The 18,235-nt window shown below is 49.4% G+C and overlaps 1 protein-coding gene across 1 annotated transcript in view; it reads left to right on the forward strand.

The window, feature by feature from the left end:
* MMP23B (matrix metallopeptidase 23B) overlaps positions 1–18,235 on the forward strand; it is a 27,745-nt gene continuing 9,510 nt past the window's right edge. Inside the window, 6 exon segments of the mRNA XM_073317048.2 lie at positions 1–972; positions 975–1,003; positions 3,186–3,362; positions 6,908–7,038; positions 14,816–14,955; positions 18,025–18,192. Coding sequence (XP_073173149.1) covers positions 930–972; positions 975–1,003; positions 3,186–3,362; positions 6,908–7,038; positions 14,816–14,955; positions 18,025–18,192 — 688 coding nt within the window. The 5' untranslated portion in view covers positions 1–929.

The raw sequence follows: 18,235 nt of genomic DNA on the forward strand, positions 1-18,235 counted from the left end.
GAGACAGATACACCTTTACTAAGAACTACCACTTTCCGAAGTCCACTAAAGGACCCAGATGTGACGGTGACTTTCTCCGGGATACTAGGTGCTCACTCAGTTAAGATTATGTATCCCTTACAGCTCTGTGAGCATCCAAATAAAACCCGTGAATAGCCCAGCATCAGAACTTTCCTCAGCTGACCCTTCAGGCCCTGCTCTCACTGCCAAAGTAGCTGAGGTTTGTCTTGGCCAGGTTGTTGAGCTGATTTTTCTAAGCAAGTATATGGTTTAAATAGAAAAAGTTCTAAAGGATCCTGCAGCCAGCAGCTGGTTGGAATTGCACACAGGGAGGCGAGTTCCTGTGCTGATGGTCGCAGCGCCTACCCACACAGTGAGAAAGGAGAGACGCCTGCTTTCCAAGAACCACTCTGGTTTGAAGATCTTGGTCGCCCACTTCCCATCCCGGAGAACCATTTCCTTCCCTTTCCTTTCCCCTTCAGACAGGAGTGTGTGACACTAAACACCCCTGAGCTCCTGTAACTTCTCAGCAGCCAGTTTCCCAGTGACCCGCTTGGGGTCAGACTGGGCGGGGCTAAAAAGTAACAAGATTTCTGCTCATATCCAGAATGTGTCAGATGGTCTCTGTCAACTCAGGTCAAAGGCCTTCGCTGTATTAAACTTCAGTAGCCTCTTGAATAACCGATATAGCGCAGCAATTAGAGCCTCCAGCAGGCTCCTTTATCAGCTGATTCATAGTCCATTCAGAAGAGAAGTGGGTCCAGAATCAGAACCCTCCATCCAAACTTTGCTATTGTTTGGAATCTGAACCCAATCCATATTTTGCAGATAACCCTATAATTTTCTAGAGCAGGCCAAAGCAAGCCTCCAACTCTTCCAGACGTGGCGGGTGTTTGGGTTCTGAATTCAGCTTTTGCAAACTTATACCTATGTGGTCTTGGAACTCAGCCTGGGACTCAGAAGAATGGGGTTCAAAGACTGTGACCTTTGGCATGTCAGAGAGGTTAGTCTCTTTGTGCCTCAGTGTCCCATCAGTAAAATGGGGATGCTGATACTGCCCGCGCTCACCAGGGTGTTGAGAATAAATACAATAGAGTGTGAGGTACTCAGTATTCCGGTGGTGGGAGCCACAGATGTACCTGTATAGATGAATATCAAGTTGAGACACTTCTTGCATTGTTGGTGCTTACTGGCCTGACAAAGGGCTGACGCACTGGGCCGTGGTGGTGTTACGCATACGCTAGTGAAGTTAACGTTCTTCCGGCAGTGTTTGCTAGCGGGGTTTTTCATTTGTGTCAGTACTTCTCAGCTGTAGCACAGACACGACCAGAGGGGTGTAGTTCCCAGCGCGGGTAGACGTACCTGGACTAGCTCTGCTCAAGCTGTAGTGCGAGTGGCTGTTGCCGCACGGGTGGTGGCTTGGGCTAGCCCACCGCCCGAGGTATGTATTCAGGCAGCCACGCTGCTGCTGTTAGCATTGCTCGCTTGAGCAAAGCTAGTGCAGGGACCACAACCCATGCTGGGAACTGCCCCTCCCCGCTGCTTTGTAGAAATACCCTCACTGGACAAGAACCACTAGTCCGAGCCCAGAGACCAAGTGCCCGTTGCAGTTCTAGCTCTTCCTTGCCTTCAGGGCTTTGCCCCGGCTATGTCTCTGCTCTCACTGCCTGCTAGTCTTCCTCCTCCTTCAATTCTAACCGCCCTTTCCTACCCTACCTTCTCCCGTGCTGCCCCCTGCACTGGCTACTTCCTCCCTATGCGCCATGCAATCTGACCCCCCACCCACCCTTATTCCAGTTCTAGTCCCTCTGTGAAACGTACTGCTGCCTCAAAGAGGCCATGGCGTAACAGTGAGGGGAAAATGTTTGTAAAATTTCATACAACCGTTTTTTTAACTTGTTCCAGGACATTTCAAAATCCCAGAAACTTAATTTTTCACTAAATTCCCAGGAAGTGACCAATTCCGCACTGGAAGCATGTGAACTTCCAACCGGTAATAGTTTTGGTTATGAACTAAGGGATTTTTTTTGTCTCAAATGAGATCGTTTGTAAAGACACATCAAAGTGCAGAAATCATCCACTTTCTGAGGATTTCAAATGTCACTTTGGATTTTTTTTTTATTTTTTTTTTTTTAAAAACACTAGCTGGCAGTGAGCATTTACCCTCTTGGGAAAGCAGGAGAATTGCAAAGTCCTGCGTCTCACATGCCTGGCTGTAACCAGATAGCACAGTGATGTCAGTTCATAGCCTCTTGTTATCAAACATCTAATCCTGAAAGGCTGTGCTGGCCGGAAAGGCCAAAAAATCACAAGCACAAGATGAGAGAATTTCTGGCTAAGACTTTCAGTAGCAACTAGTGATTTTGATTTGGTGCATTAAAGGGGCCTGATTGTTCAGGGCATGCCAAGCCCCCTCCCTCTTAAAACCAGGCCCTTTGGAGTCCCCAGTCGAGACTCTTAAAATAAGTTAAGGCACCCAAAACTGCCACTCGCTTCTGGAAAGCTTGATCTCTGTGTCTCAGTCCCAGATCACTGAGCACTTTACTCCCCAAACCAAAACACAACGGGGTCCTTTAGGACTCTCTTGCCCATTTCCAGTAAGGAGTGAGTTGATGTTTAACTTCATCTAAGCTTTTGTAAACTGACCAAAATCTTCAAAGCAAAAAGGCTTTTGCTGCTTTCAGCCCACAGTTGCATTTTTCATTCTGCTCCTGTCAATGGCCTCTGGCAAATGACCGCTCTTCTACCGTGAAGTATCCCTCATGAACCGTTCCCAAGGCATGATGCTGGCTTCTGGATTCCTTTTTCTTCCCCTCCCCTTTTTTATTACATAAAGCTGACAACTACAGATTTGTCCCATGCTGACACTCAGCCAGTCAAATGAAGGAGTTCATGTTCATCCCAGCTTGCTTCACTTTGCTGGTTCCTCCTCCAGCCCTAACTTTCAGCTCAAGTAACATGATACTTCTTGGCAGGGGCTAATATAATCCCTAGCACATTGGAAAGCGGCTTAATGTAAAGTCTGCATTTTTTTAAATTGCTTTTTGAAAGGCTGGTGGTGGTTCCACACAAATTTTGACTGTAGGGCTCCTCGCAAATGCTCCAGATGCAACTGCGAGCAGGGGGGTCACAAATACAGTCCAGAAATTGATTATTTTCTCCCTCCCCCCTTTTTTTAATTAAAGGCAGACATGGATCAAATGGAAGGACTTTCTGCAGACAGAATCAAGGGCTCTCTTTCATCTGACGAAGAGAAGTGTGGTAGATATAAATACATTGTGGGATTTTTATACCTTTTCCCTCTGGTGGCTTTGTTGGCTACTCTGAAAGATCCAGTTGGAGCTGCAGCTCAGAAATCTCAGGTAGGGATGGGATCAAATTCTCAAATGCTTGGAATGGGATACAAAATATGGAGAGAGAGAGAGTGTGAGTGTGTGTAATGCAAGGGTGACCTAAGTTAGCTAGAAACTCCTTTATCGCTGGCTTGTCAACTCCAGTATCTGTTTGTATCTAGTGAGTCCCTTTCTGCAAAAGGATCTGAAAGGGAAGTGAAGAACCTGAAGATTAGGGTTAGAGGCTGATTCCAGACTTCTAACGATATGACAGACATTTTCTTTGCTATATCCAACCAGTAAATTATCTAAATCTCTTGGTGTTTCTGTCCCACAACTTGGCATGTGGAAAAACTCTTCAATTTGGGAGAGAGAGCAAGTAGCCTGAGAACTCAGCTCTCCCAGCCCAGTGTGATGTGGCTCATGCATATCCCAGCCTTGTAGCAGCTGAGCCAGCAGAACTCCGCGGAGAGGGCTATTGCGAGATCAGATGGTCCCCAAAGTAGTGCTGGACCCACCGAACCCAGTAGCTGCTGCTGTGATAAATTATTCTTATTCTAGGGGCATCCATTAGCAAGGTCTTCCGAAGCAAACTGGGATTCCTGGGGAACTAAGGCAAAGATGAGGGGGCTCCCAGTAGCCAATTTGATTTTGCTGCTTATGTCCCATCATGAAAAGTCTCTCTTGCTTCCTCTCCTGTTTGTATGGATCATTGGCTGGCAGTGGTGGTTCTAAGCTATCTAGCTGCACTAGAGCTTCACTAATGGAAATGGGACTCTATGAATCGGACAGAGATAAACGGGAAAGAACTAAAGTCTCTGCAACTCTATGCGGTAAACTAGTTTAGACAAATATGGACAAACAGACTCTGCAATAATTGTAAGAGGGTGGGTGGGTAGTGTGAAATAGGTGTACACATTCATGCTATCTTTGTGTGTCTTGGACTCCATTATAATGAGTAAAGATAGTCCTGAATCAAATGCCTGGATCTGAACACCCTCAAAACCTCTGGGTATTTGAAGGCTTAACTCAGGTGGGCCCCATCTGTACAATGGGCTGAATGGCAGCCCAGGTCAGAACATTCCCAACAGGCTTAAGTTACCTCCGCTGGGTCTGATTCTCCCTTACTCTGTTACGAGGCCAGAGCTGGGGAGGACAACGTGGCTTTAAACCACATTTTTAAACTCCTTTTATCCTGGGTCAGTGCCCAGCCCCTGATGTCAGTCAGAGCAGCTTCAGGGTTGCTTTAATGTACGTTGTGCTTCCCATGAGCCCTGAGAAATAGACAATAGCATCATGTCCCCTTGCTGCACATCCGGTTTGCTCTGACACCCAGGGACTGGGAGCAGGGCAGGGATGGAGTCAAGACACCAGCTCTGCACCAACTGAAGTGGCCCCCTGTTCAGGGTATTCCCAGGGAGCTGTTTCTACCCATTTTTATGGCTGCCTTACATTGCCAGAGCGGCATAAAAGGGCCCTACCGTAACTGAGAATGGGCACCACTAAGGCCAGTGGGATTGCTCCTGCCTTAAGAAAAGCAGCTAAGGCAAAACCCAAGCATGTAGGACTTGCTTAATTCATTGTCATATGTGACCTGCTTTGAAATTCTTGGATCAAAGGTGCTGCAGAAGAGCAAAAAGTACCTGATTAGTTGTTATCCCCCGGTCCACCTGCTCTGGTGTCCCATGCCCAGCACTGACCAATCCCTGGGCACCAAGGCAACCTTGAAGTCCTTACATTTAAAGAATTCAGTTGTTTTCAGTTACTCCCCAGAGAACAGGAATCCATGTCACTAAACTGGGTCAGACCCACAGCTGAGCTGGCGTGAGGCCTGTCTCCCCAGTGAAGACAAGTGGTGCTTCCAGGTTAGGATTCAACCTAAGGTTGGGACAAGGGGGAGAAGCCAGGTAACCTATAGTTGGTGGACCTGGCTGGTGGACACAGAAGAGACTCAGGTTCCCAGCTACAATGGAGTCTCTTGGCCTTTTGACAGGCAATGTTAGCTAAGGGGCAGGCCGCGCTGTCTGGTAACTAGAGCGTGGGCTGGTAGACAGCATGTTTGGGTTCTATCTTGCCGCTGCCCCTAACTTGTTGTGTGACCTTGGGTCTGTTGTTTCACTTCTCTGGGCCTCGGCTCTTTCATGTGAAAAGTGAAGATAATTCTTGCCTTCTACACGGGGGTGTTGTGAGGCTTAATTAAGCCACGTTTGAGAATTATTAGTCGTATTGCTAATGTATTGTATTATTATTGTTTTGACATCCTTGGAGCAAAGACATACAGTAAATACACAGTACGTTAATCCTGAGCATAGGAGGCAGAGTTAGTAGAAGGTAGCCTTCAGGGATCAGTGTTGCACCTCGTCCTTTCCCTGTCTGCCAGGAGAACTCAAAAGAGCCAGGCAGGCCTCTTGCCTAATCCAATAAAGTTGGGGACAGCAGCAAACTAAAGGGATTGCTTTTATTGTTTTTAAAGTGTCTCCAATGCTTCCAGTTTACTTTCAGGGTGTTTCAGGTCCACAATCCAACTTCATAAAGAGCTACCCCGGCACAAATGTGAGCCTGTTTGACTCATTCACCCAGTGTTTCATCTCGCATATGGATGATGCTAGAGAAAGTTGGCAAAATAAAATGAAGTGAGAACTTTCCAGGAACTGCTGCGATCCCTGTGGCCACAGACTCTCAGGCTTTGACTCATTCTGCGCCACCCAGCACAAGTTAGGGCTGTACAGAGGCAGGTCTAGTAACTTACACCACTGACCTAAGGTCCCTTAGACTCCGGAGCAGTGAAACTCTGCTCCCTTTCCTTCCTGCCTGTCCCCTGTCACTAAGAACTCCCCCCAACACACCCCCTTACTCCAGGGTCTGGGGGTATAGTTGTGGGAGCCACCTTTCCCAGTGGGGTTTCCTGGTTAAGAGGAAATTCTCCACTGACTTTCTACTCTATACTGGCATTAGCAGACCAGAGAATCCAGCCAATAGATGTCAGAGACAGAAATGGCTGATGAGCTCCCATCTAGTTCATCTCCTGCCAGGAGAGGACTCCTCTCTTTTGGCCATTCCTGGTGCTTTGCACCCTCTGGTTTCTTGCATAATAACCTTTAGAGCAGGGGTGGGGGGGAGGGGCCGGGGGCTAGCCTCCCCGGCTGGGAGCTCAGGGGCTGAGCAGGACGGCCAGCCCGTGAGCCATAGTTTGCCCACCTCTGCTTTAGAGCATTCTGAATAGTCTGTCAAGATAAATCTTGCTGTGTATTTTCTGTGCTAACACAGTGCAGACTCCCACACATGAATGGACTCCCTAAAACACATTCCCAGCCCCAGGCACTAGGAGGGAGTTGGTCGGGGGAAGATGAGGAGGTTGGTTTTCACCAGATCTCCTCGCTGGGGGTACAGTTTAGGAAGATTGCAGCATCAGACAGTCAATGCTTTGCAGTCCTACCAGAAGCATTACTGTTTTGGGAGGGACACCCAGGGGCCCACAAGTAGGTACCAACATATGCAAGTGCCCTTAAATGGGCAGGTTTAGACACGCTGCTTGAGCGGCTCCAACTCCTTTAACCTCCTGTTTGTCTTTTAAGGAAGATGCCATATCGCCTGGCTTTCGGGGGGTGAGTGCCCCAGCTCTCCCACACCTACCCCGTACACGGAGAAAACGATACACACTTACACCAGGGCAGCTGAAATGGGACCACTTCAACCTGACGTACAGGTATGAACATGTGTTAACTCTGCCTGTGCCGGGTCTGCAATGTTTGCTTTGTGCCTTCCTGCATTTGACACGTACGTTTTCCAGCTGTGGATCCTTGTGCTAATTGAACTGCTTGTGAGCAGTGGACAGCTGGGAACAATTAGTTATCCAGACACACATTAGAGTAGGCTCTCTTCATACAAATACTGCTAGGTCTCTCCCATGGGTTGCACAGATCATGCTCCGAGCAAGACTCATTATATAAGGAACCAATGCATGGTATGCCATTCATGGTATGATGCTTGCTAACATCTGCAGAAACCTACAGGTTTCTACTGGATTTGGTGCTGATCTGGGATGAATTCCGGGTTGACACCCCTACAATTCCCTTTGACTCCATCGTGTGGTCCATTCACCCCTCCAAGATAAATATGTTTGGTCCTAGTTCACTCTGGGTGGGCTCAGCACTGGCTGAACTGCTCTCCGTGAAGTTGTTTGTAAAATTCTCCGTGTCTTCAATGGGAGCAGAGTTAGTCCAGCACAAAAACTCTGAGCTTGTGGCAGAAGTTGAACGTTATCTTTCAGATTAGATCCTAAAAACCAAGGTTTCATAGGGTGGTAGAATTACCTGGCACTTCTCATAAGAATGGAGGGTTCAACTCAATATCAATGGCCAAATTTCCTACCCACAAACATGACTGTCCAGAATATTGTGTGCCAGCTGGCTGCTTCAGAAGTGGCTGTACATTGGTGACACGTTGTAGCTGTAAAGGGAGTGATGATCTGTTCTGGAGGGGGTGGAGCGATATGCATGTACAATGATGATGGCATTTTCCTTTGTGAAATAAGCAGGCTGCTTCTGCCAATAGCTCAAAGACCAAGTATCTATGGAACCAAAAGATAATAAGGAACCTAATTCACCACTAGTATAAGCTGGTGCAAGTCCTTGAACTTGGTGGTGATGCACCAGGTTGCAGCAGAGAAAATGGCCTTGTGTGCGCTGCACAATATGTGTCATATAGACTCCAACAGGAGAGCACACCCCAAACTTGAGTCAAAACAATGCTCTCTGGAATGACACAATCCTAAATCTATAGGCCAGCTCCTCTGCTGGTGTGAGCTGACATAGCTCCAAAGTTGTGCTGAATGACACCACCTGAGGATCTAGCCCTTTTTTGTTACTTTCTGACCTCACTGCAATAACTGAAATTGCGAAGTGTTCAGCCCTTAGGCAAAACACCCCCTGAAATCACCAATGGATGAATAGCTTCTGGCCTGCCAATGTGTGCCCATCAGTGAGGCAGGCCAACCATGATGGACAATGGCATTGATGTCCTGACGGATGCTTTGCCTCTTTGGGATGCTGAGGAGCAGTAAGCAGACGTGCTGGATGGTGGGGGTCTGTTGAATGTTTCTCACGTACGTTAGCAGGAGTGCAGACACAGCAAGCACAGTGCAGCGAGTGTGCCTGGGGAATCCCTCCAGAGCCAGCTGAGGCCTGGTAGGTGTGACCATGCCATTCTGGTGAACCTCAGGCAGCAGGCCAGGGGTCTGGATGTGGTTTGTACCTCAGCCTTGGCAGGAGTCCTCAGGTGTTGCTGAAGAAAGGTCCCTTGTTAACATCCTGGCTGAGAGGGGAGGGCGCCCTTCTGGGAACTCCTGAGTCAGTTAAAAGTTTATTTAGTGTAATATGTGGTGACAACCACCCCTTTATGATACACCCCCCCCCCAATCTGGCCAGTCCTTTAAAGTACAGCAAGCCCTCTCTGAAGTGATTTGCCAAGGCAGCAGCTGCTTAGCAGATGCAGGTCTAACCAGATTAGTCTCAGAGACCTGAAAGTGGCCTCTGGCAGCAGGGAATGCCTGTCATAGCCTCCACTCTGCATTAGGAGGAGGGTTGTTTTGGGGCAGGAAGAGTCTTGCTCCAGCTGGGAGGCTTCCCAGACCAGGACTGAAATGGATGGGAAAGTCTCTAAACCAATAAACAAGAAAGGAAGGAGGATCCAGTTATATTTGCATTAATTTGATGTAGGCAGCGGAGAGGAATGGGGCTCTAGCTGCCTGTGGCTCTCAACCAGCCCCTTTCACCTACACAGGAGCTACGGAATGGGAGTTCCTGAGGCACTGAGAAAGGGGTCGAGTGGACATTTCAGTGTGAGCAGCAGGCACAGACTGGCACTCCCTGCTCAGTCTAGTAGTGCCACTCCCTGGTTTCCCTGGGTAGCAGTTCCATCTCGCTCCTTCAGCCACATAGCTGTCTCACTGCAACTTGTCCCATGTTCCCCTTCTCCCCAGCACCCACTGAACCATCCCAGTCAGCACTAGGTCAAATCCCCCAGCAGCCATTGTGGGGTCCTTTTCCCCACAGCCTGGCTCTTGGGGTCGTAGACTGTCCTACGTGCACAATTGTCATTGTCACCTTGTCCAGTCAGTGGTGGTGAGCTGCTGGCCAGTCCTTCCAAATGGACAGCAGAGGTCAGTGCCGGCCACCAGCCCAGACAAATAACCAGGGATGCTGCAGAACAGCACAAATGCCCCGGCTCCCTTCAGCCCCTGAGCAGAGCAGTGAAAAGCCAGAGCCTGCTGTAGCATGGGCAAAAATTAAGAGCCATTAACTTGTTGGCTTCATGTTGCCCACCGAGCATTGTGGTATCTCCTCATTACACAGATTAAAGAGTTAATCACCCTAATTAAACTATCTGCTATTCTGCAAATAGGGCCTGCTCTGAACCCATAAAGTCAATGGAAAGGTTTTCACTGATTGCAATGGGCTTTGGACTAGATCAATAGTCTAGTTCAGTGAAACTCTTTAAGAAGGGAACCTTTCCAGGTGAGCAGTACAGGAACCTTCAGTTGATGCAGGAGGATAGTCTGGGATCTGTCTAAAGCCAGTCTGTGCCCTGGTCTACACTAGGACTTTAGGTCGAATTTAGCAGCGTTAAATCGATGTAAACCTGCACCCGTCCACACAATGAAGCCCTTTATTTCGACTTAAAGGGCTCTTAAAATCGATTTCCTTACTCCACCCCTGACAAGTGGATTAGCGCTTAAATCGACGTTGCTGGCTTGAATTTGGGGTACTGTGGACACAATTCGATGGTATTGGCCTCCGGGAGCTATCCCAGAGTGCTCCATTATGACCGCTCTGGACAGCACTCTCAACTCAGATGCACTGGCCAGGTAGACAGGAAAAGAACCGCAAACTTTTGAATCTCATTTCCTGTTTGGCCAGCGTGGAAAGCTGCAGGTGACCATGCAGAGCTCATCAGCACAGGTGACCATGATGGAGTCCCAGAATCGCAAAAGAGCTCCAGCATGGACCGAATGGGAGGTACGGGATCTGATCGCTGTTTGGGGAGAGGAATCCGTGCTATCAGAACTCCGTTCCAGTTTTCGAAATGCCAAAACCTTTGTCAAAATCTCCCAGGGCATGAAGGACAGAGGCCGTAACAGGGACCCGAAGCAGTGCCGCGTGAAACTGAAGGAGCTGAGGCAAGCCTACCAGAAAACCAGAGAGGCAAACAGCCGCTCTGGGTCAGAGCCCCAAACATGCCGCTTCTATGATGAGCTGCATGCCATTTTAGGGGGTTCAGCCACCACTACCCCAGCCGTGTTGTTTGACTCCTTCAATGGAGATGGAGGCAATACGGAAGCAGGTTTTGGGGACGAAGAAGATGAGGAGGAGGAGGAGGAGGTTGTAGATAGCTCACAGCAAGCAAGCGGAGAAACCGGTTTTCCCGACAGCCAGGAACTGTTTCTCACCCTAGACCTGGAGCCAGTACCCCCCGAACCCACCCAAGGCTGCCTCCTGGACCCAGCAGGCGGAGAAGGGACCTCTGGTGAGTGTACCTTTTAAAATACTATACATGGTTTAAAAGCAAGCATGTGAAAGGATTACTTTGCCCTGGCATTTGCGGTTCTCCTAGATGTAGTCCTAAAGCCTTTGCAAAAGGTTTCTGGGGAGGGCAGCCTTATTGCGTCCTTCATGGTAGGACACTTTACCACTCCAGGCCAGTAACACGTACTCGGGAATCATTGTAGAACAAAGCATTGCAGTGTATGTTTGCTGGCATTCAAACAACATCCGTTCTTTATCTCTCTGTGTTATCCTCAGGAGAGTGAGATATAATTCATGGTCACCTGGTTGAAATAGAGTGCTTTTCTTCAGGGGACGCTCAGAGGAGCCCATTCCTGCTGGGCTGTTTGCCTGTGGCTAAACAGAAATGTTCCCCGCTGTTAGCCACAGGGAGGGGGGAAGGTTGAGGGGGTAGTCACGCGGTGGGAGGAGGCAAAATGCGACCTTGTAACGAAAGCACATGTGCTATGTATGTAATGTTAACAGCAAGGTTTACCCTGAAAGAGTGTAGCCACTGTTTTATAAAATGTGTCTTTTTAAATACCGCTGTCCCTTTTTTTTTCTCCACCAGCTGCATGTTTCAATGATCACAGGATCTTCTCCTTCCAAGAGGCTACTGAAGCTTAGAAAGAAAAAAAAAACGCACTCGCGATGAAATGTTCTCCGAGCTCATGCTGTCCTCCCACACTGACAGAGCACAGACGAATGCGTGGAGGCAAATAATGTCAGAGTGCAGGAAAGCACAAAATGACTGGGAGGAGTAAGTGGCGGGCTGAAGAGAGTAAGTGGCGGGCTGAAGACAGGGCTGAAGCTCAAATGTGGCGGCAGCGTGATGAGAGGAGGCAGGATTCAATGCTGAGGCTGCTGCAGGACCAAACCAGTGTGCTCCAGTGTATGGTTGAGCTGCAGCAAAGGCAGCTGGAGCACAGACTGCCACTGCAGCCCCTCTGTAACCAACCGCCCTCCTCCCCAAGTTCCATAGCCTCCACACCCAGACGCCCAAGAATGCGGTGGGGGGGCCTCCGGCCAACCAGCCACTCCACCACAGAGGATTGCCCTAAAAAAAGAAGGCTGTCATTCAATAAATTTTAAAGTTGTAAACTTTTAAAGTGCTGTGCTTAAAGTGCTGTGTGGCATTTTCCTTCCCTCCTCCACCACCCCTCCTGGGCTACCTTGGTAGTCATCCCCCTATTTGTGTGATGAATGAATAAAGAATGCATGAATGTGAAGCAACAATGACTTTATTGCTTCTGCAAGCGGTGATTGAAGGGAGGAGGGGCGGGTGGTTAGCTTACAGGGAAGTAGAGTGAACCAAGGGGCGGGGGGTTTCCATCAAGGAGAAACCAACAGAACTTTCACACCGTAGCCTGCCCAGTCATGAAACTGGTTTTCAAAGCTTCTCTGATGCGCACCGCGCCCTCCTGTGCTCTTCTAACCGCCCTGGTGTCTGGCTGCGCATAACCAGCAGCCAGGCGATTTGCCTCAACCTCCCACCCGGCCATAAATGTCTCCCCCTTACTCTCACAGATATTGTGGAGCACACAGCAAGCAGTAATAACAGTGGGAATATTGGTTTCGCTGAGGTCTAAGCGAGTCAGTAAACTGCGCCAGCGCGCCTTTAAATGTCCAAATGCACATTCTACCACCATTCTGCACTTGCTCAGGCTGTAGTTGAACAGCTCCTGACTACTGTCCAGGCTGCCTGTGTACGGCTTCATGAGCTATGGCATTAAGGGGTAGGCTGGGTCCCCAAGGATACATATAGGCATTTCAACATCCCCAACAGTTATTTTCTGGTCTGGGAATAAAGTCCCTTCCTGCAGCTTTTGAAACAGACCAGAGTTCCTGAAGATGCGAGCATCATGCACCTTTCCCGGCCATCCCACGTTGATGTTGGTGAAACGTCCCTTGTGATCCACCAGAGCTTGCAGCACTATCGAAAAGTACCCCTTGCGGTTTATGTACTCGGCGGCTTGGTGCTCCGGTGCCAAAGATAGGGATATGGGTTCCGTCTATAGCCCCACCACAGTTAGGGAATCCCATTGCAGCAAAGCCATCCACTATGACCTGCACATTTCCCAGGGTCACTACCCTTGATATCAGCAGATCTTTGATTGCGTGGGCTACTTGCATCACAGCAGCCCCCACAGTAGATTTGCCCACTCCAAATTGATTCCCAACTGACCGGTAGCTGTCTGGCGTTGCAAGCTTCCACAGGGCTATCGCCACTCGCTTCTCAACTGTGAGGGCTGCTCTCATCTTGGTATTCATGCGCCTCAGGGCAGGGGAAAGCAAGTCACAAAGTTCCATGAAAGTGCCCTTACGCATGCGAAAGTTTTGCAGCCACTGGGAATCGTCCCAGACCTGCAACACTATGCGGTCCCACCAGTCTGTGCTTGTTTCCCGAGCCCAGAATCGGCGTTCCACAGCATGAACCTGCCCCATTAGCACCATGATGCATGCATTGGCAGGGCCCATGCTTTCAGAGAAATCTGTGTCCATGTCCTGATCACTCACGTGACCGCGCTGACGTCGCCTCCTAGCCCGGTATCGCTTTGCCAGGTTCTGGTGCTGCATATACTGCTGGATAATGCGTGTGGTGTTTAATGTGCTCCTAATTGCCAAAGTGAGCTGAGCGGCCTCCATGCTTGCCTTGGTATGGCGTCCGCACAGAAAAAAGGCGCGGAACGATTGTCTGCCGTTGCTCTGACGGAGGGAGGGGCGACTGATGACACGGCTTACAGGGTTGGCTTCAGGGAGCTAAAATCAACAAAGGGGGTGCCTGTACATCAAGGAGTATTTCAGGCAGGACTTCACGGAGGGTTCCAATAAGAAATGGTGCACCTAAGTTATCGTTCTTATTGGAACAAGGAGGTTAGCCTGGCCTCTGATTGATACATGGCTAGATTTACCTCGCTGCACCTTCTCTGTGAGTGACTGCAGTGTGAACTAGAGGAATGAGTCCCCTAGACAGGGGAGGAGGCAAATGAGTACAAAACAAATCTGGTCTATTTCTTGTTTTGACCCACTCCATCTATCTTTTACATCTTTGGCTGGCAGCAGACGGTGCAGAAGGACTGCATGCCATCCACATCTCATGGCTGCTCGGCAGAAGATGATACAGTACGACTGCTAGCCATCGTCTTGCCTGCCTGGCAGAAGATGGTACAATACGACTACTAGCAATCCTCATCTCTTGCCTGCCTGGCAGAAGATGGTACAGTACGACTGCTAGCAGTCCGTATCGCCTGCCCGCTCACCATAAGACGGTTCAATAGGACTGACTGCAGGACTAAAGAGAATGACCTGGTCAAGTCACTCCAAATTTAGTCCCTGCGCCCATGTCTGCCCAGGCGCTCCCAGCTGACGTGGCCAGGAGCACCTGGGACATGACGATGACGGCTACCAGTCGTACTGTACCGTCTGCTGCCACAAGGCAAGGGGTTGCTGCTACTGTGTAGCAATGCCGTACCGCGTCTGCCAGCACCCAGGAGACATAGGGTGACGGTTACCTGAGCGGGCTCCATGCTTGCCGTGGTATGGCATCTGCACAGGTAACTCAGGAAAAAAGGCGCGAAATGATTGTCTGCCCTTGCTTTCACGGAGGGAGGGAGGGAGGGAACGGGGGCCTGACGATATGTACCCAGAACCACCCGCGACAATGTTTTAGCCCCATCAGGCTTTGGGATCTCAACCCAGAATTCCAATGGGCAGCGGAGACTGCGGGAACTGTGGGGTAGCTACCCACAGTGCAACGCTCCGGAAGTCGACTCTAGCCTCGGTCCTGTGGAAGCGCTCCGCTGAGTTAATGCACTTAATGCACTTAGAGCATTTTCTGTGGGGACACACACACTCGAATATATAAAACCGATTTCTAAAAAACCGACTTCTATAAATTCGACCTTATTCCGTAGTGTAGACATACCCTTTGTCTCCCTGCAGAATCGTGTCCTTCCCGAGAAACCTCATTAATGAAAGTGACACACGGAAGGGGTTGGCAGCTGCTTTCCGAATGTGGAGCAACGTTTCACCATTCAACTTCAAGGAGGTGCCACCCAACTTGTCTAGTGACCTGGAAATAGGTAGGTCTGCAAGCACCCTGGGGTCCTGCGCTAAAGAGAGTGGGCTCTGGCACTAGGGGATGTTCTGTCTCCAAAAGGGGGTCTGTGTTCCTTGGAGCATTTGGTTGCAGAACTTTTGGGGTGAGACCCAGGAGTCCTGCAACTGGAATGCTCCTCCCCACAGCACAGGCTGGACCACACCCTCTGGCTGGTATTGGAGATGCAGCCCCAGACCTTCGGTGCACCTGCCTTCCCTCTGGGAGGAATCTAACTCAGTGTATTTGGCAAGAGAAGGGGCTATAGTATTTATCACTTCCCTAGCGCCTGCTATCCAGGGAGCTCAGAGAGTGAAAACTCCCAACACCCCTGTGAAGCAGGATTATCCCCATTTCAGAGATGCGAAAACTGAAGTGCAGAGAAGTGAAGTGACTCACTCAGAGTCACAGTGAGTCTGTGGCAGACCCCAGAATAGAGCACAGTTCTCCTGGATCCTAGACCGGTATGCTGACTGGTAGCCATGATGCCTCCTGGTATTTTATTTATAGAGAAATCCTAATAGCACTCCACATGCCCCAGGAGGAAGAACACCTCAGCAGTATTCTCCCTGCTGTTCAGCCTGCTTCCTCTTCCTCATGCAGAGCAAGGTCTACCTGTATATTTATATCACACTTGTCCCCAAGGTATCTGAGCTGCTCTTACAGGTACAAACACACTAACTGAAGAGGAAGTTCAATACAGCTTCTCCTTCTCTGGGCTAGCAGTGGTGCCTAGTGGACAGAACACTGGACTGGGACTCAGGTGACCTGGGCTCTATTCCAAGCTCTCCCATTGGCCTGCTGGTGTCCTGGGGCAAGTCACTTCACTTCTCTGTGCCTCAGGTTTGCCATCTGTGAAATGGGGATAATGATACCTCCTTTGTAAAGTGCCTTGAGATTGCCAGATGAAAAGTACTGTACAAAAGCTAGCTATTATTATTCTCTCTCCCCACCCTGCTAGCTCTCCAGGTACTCCAGACCATTCTTTAAATCCGATTAGTTATTCCTTAACTCTGGTTCCTTTCTCACCATCCACTGTGCAATCCCTTGCAAAACCAGGCCTCAGCTTCAACCTCAAGGATTCGGCTGCACGTTGGTAGGTTGCTTCAGCTCCCGTTTCCTTGTTTATCTCCACAGATCTTACTGAGCCATTTCCCTTCTCAGCTGCTATGCAGGTTCACTGGGTGCCTTTCTGAAGCTCTCAGCCCTGGGCAATCACAATGCAGTTTTTAATCCTGGATCATCTGGTTAGTTTCACATTCAAATTCCTTTAAGGATTTATGGCCTATGGGAGACATGATAATTCCTTCCTGTGCAGACTGCGGTGTCTTCAGGATTTCCAGCAAAGTTTCCATTGTTTTGCAACATGTTTCTCGCTCTGCTATTGTGTGACACCACCTGAAAGCAGATGATCCACCTCCCCAGGGGCCTTGCCTAACAGAGCGAAATGCTGCCACGTAGGAGCTCCACAGAGCCCTATTCCAGCAGGCACCTATTAAGAACTGCATGAAATGTAACTAGAGCGCAGGCCTGAGAGCCAGGTTCTGCGCAGTGGCCTGGAGCAAGTCACTTAACCTCTCCATGTCTGTGTTAAATCCAGATTTAAAATGGGGACAACACTTATCTGCCTCCCAGAGGCATTTGTAAAGAGCTTTGGATGGACATTCGTTGCAGGCAAGTGGTTATAACTAAATAACCCTTTATAAGTAGCAGCAGCTCAGCAAAGGAGTTCAAATTATGGCCTGGGCACTATTGTAAAGACTTGGTCCCAGCCCAAGGATCTTTGTATGGCTTTAGATGATCATACCTCGCCCTTCTAGGAATAGGCGCTGACTCCATGGGTGCTGCGGGGCTGGAGCACCCAAGGGGAAAACTTGGTGGGTGCTCTGCACCCACCGGCAGCTCCCCCCCCCGCCTCCTCCCGAGAGCTCCCCCGTTTCATGTGGCAAGTGCTGGGAGGGAGGGGGAGTAAGGGGAATGCAGCGTGCTCAGGGGGGAGGCGGGGCTGGGGAGGGGGCCCAATGGGGCAGAGACGGGGGCGGGGGGGACACGAGCACCCACTAGCACCAGAAGAAGTTGGCTTCTAATGCGTATTTCATCTCTAGATCTCAAAGCTCTTCACAAAGTTTCCCCAGTTTACAGATGGGGAAACTGAGGTGCAGCGATGCGAGTTGTTGATCCACCCAGCAGGCCAGTGACAAAGCCGGGAGTAGAACCCAGATTTCCTGAGTATCAGTCCAGTGCCCTAAACGCTAGGCCACCCTTATAGCAGAGTCTCCACCAGCTGTCAGTAGTAGCAGAATTGATAGTCTCCTCCCAGACCTCTAGGCAGTAGCTAGAGAGCCCACTGCAGACATGGGAGGGCTCACTCCTGGGAAAACATGGAGAGATTCTGACACTGCCTCAATCACTAAACTAATTCCCCTGTGGGAAACCTGGATTAAGCAGAGGCTACAGGCTTGTATGCCAGACTGGTACACGTAGTAGCCCTGTACAAGACACACACAGTGAAAGGCATTTACAGTTGCAAAGAAAGACCAAAATGATCCAAGCTGCATTAGATGACTTAGAGTAAAAGTTCACATAGCTTCTTGTAGGAGTGCAGAAAGCAGTTGTTGACCAGAATGGGTAGAGATCGGGGAAGTGGTTTCACGTGACGGGAGGTGGGCATGCTGGGCTGTGGTTGCTGGTGTCCATACAGTGCTTAGGCTTAGCATTTGATGGATTGGGTCACTGCCTCCTCTTCAGTGCCCTGATTAAAGAAGAAGGAGTTTCCATTGGTGTTGAAACAGGAGCTCCTCTCTGAAGGGAAGCTTGACTTGTGTCCTTTGGAGACCACCCTGAATCCAATGTCAGCCCAAACAGTTCAGAGTTGGACCTGGTTTGTATTATTCAACCCTCATTTCTAACTATCTCTTTAAGTTCGGTTTTCCTTCTGTGCATCTGTAGGATGGAAAACTTGCATGTTAGAATATGTCCCTGAGACACTTGTTCATTCAGTCATGCATGTATGAAGTATACTGACTAGTCTCACTCTATGTATTCTCTTTCACAGGCTTCTATTCCATAAACCACACTGATTGCCTGGAGTCACTCATCCATCATTGTTTCGATGGGACAACAGGGGAGCTTGCCCATGCTTTCTTCCCCAAAAATGGAGAAATCCATTTTGATGACCATGAATATTGGATATTGGGAAACACCCGGTTCAGCTGGAAAAAGGGTATGTAACTTGTCTCCACGGGGATCTACATCTCCAACAGACT

Source organism: Lepidochelys kempii, chromosome 18 (genome assembly GCF_965140285.1).
Source record: "Lepidochelys kempii isolate rLepKem1 chromosome 18, rLepKem1.hap1, whole genome shotgun sequence".
Classification (NCBI taxonomy): Eukaryota; Metazoa; Chordata; order Testudines; family Cheloniidae; genus Lepidochelys; species Lepidochelys kempii.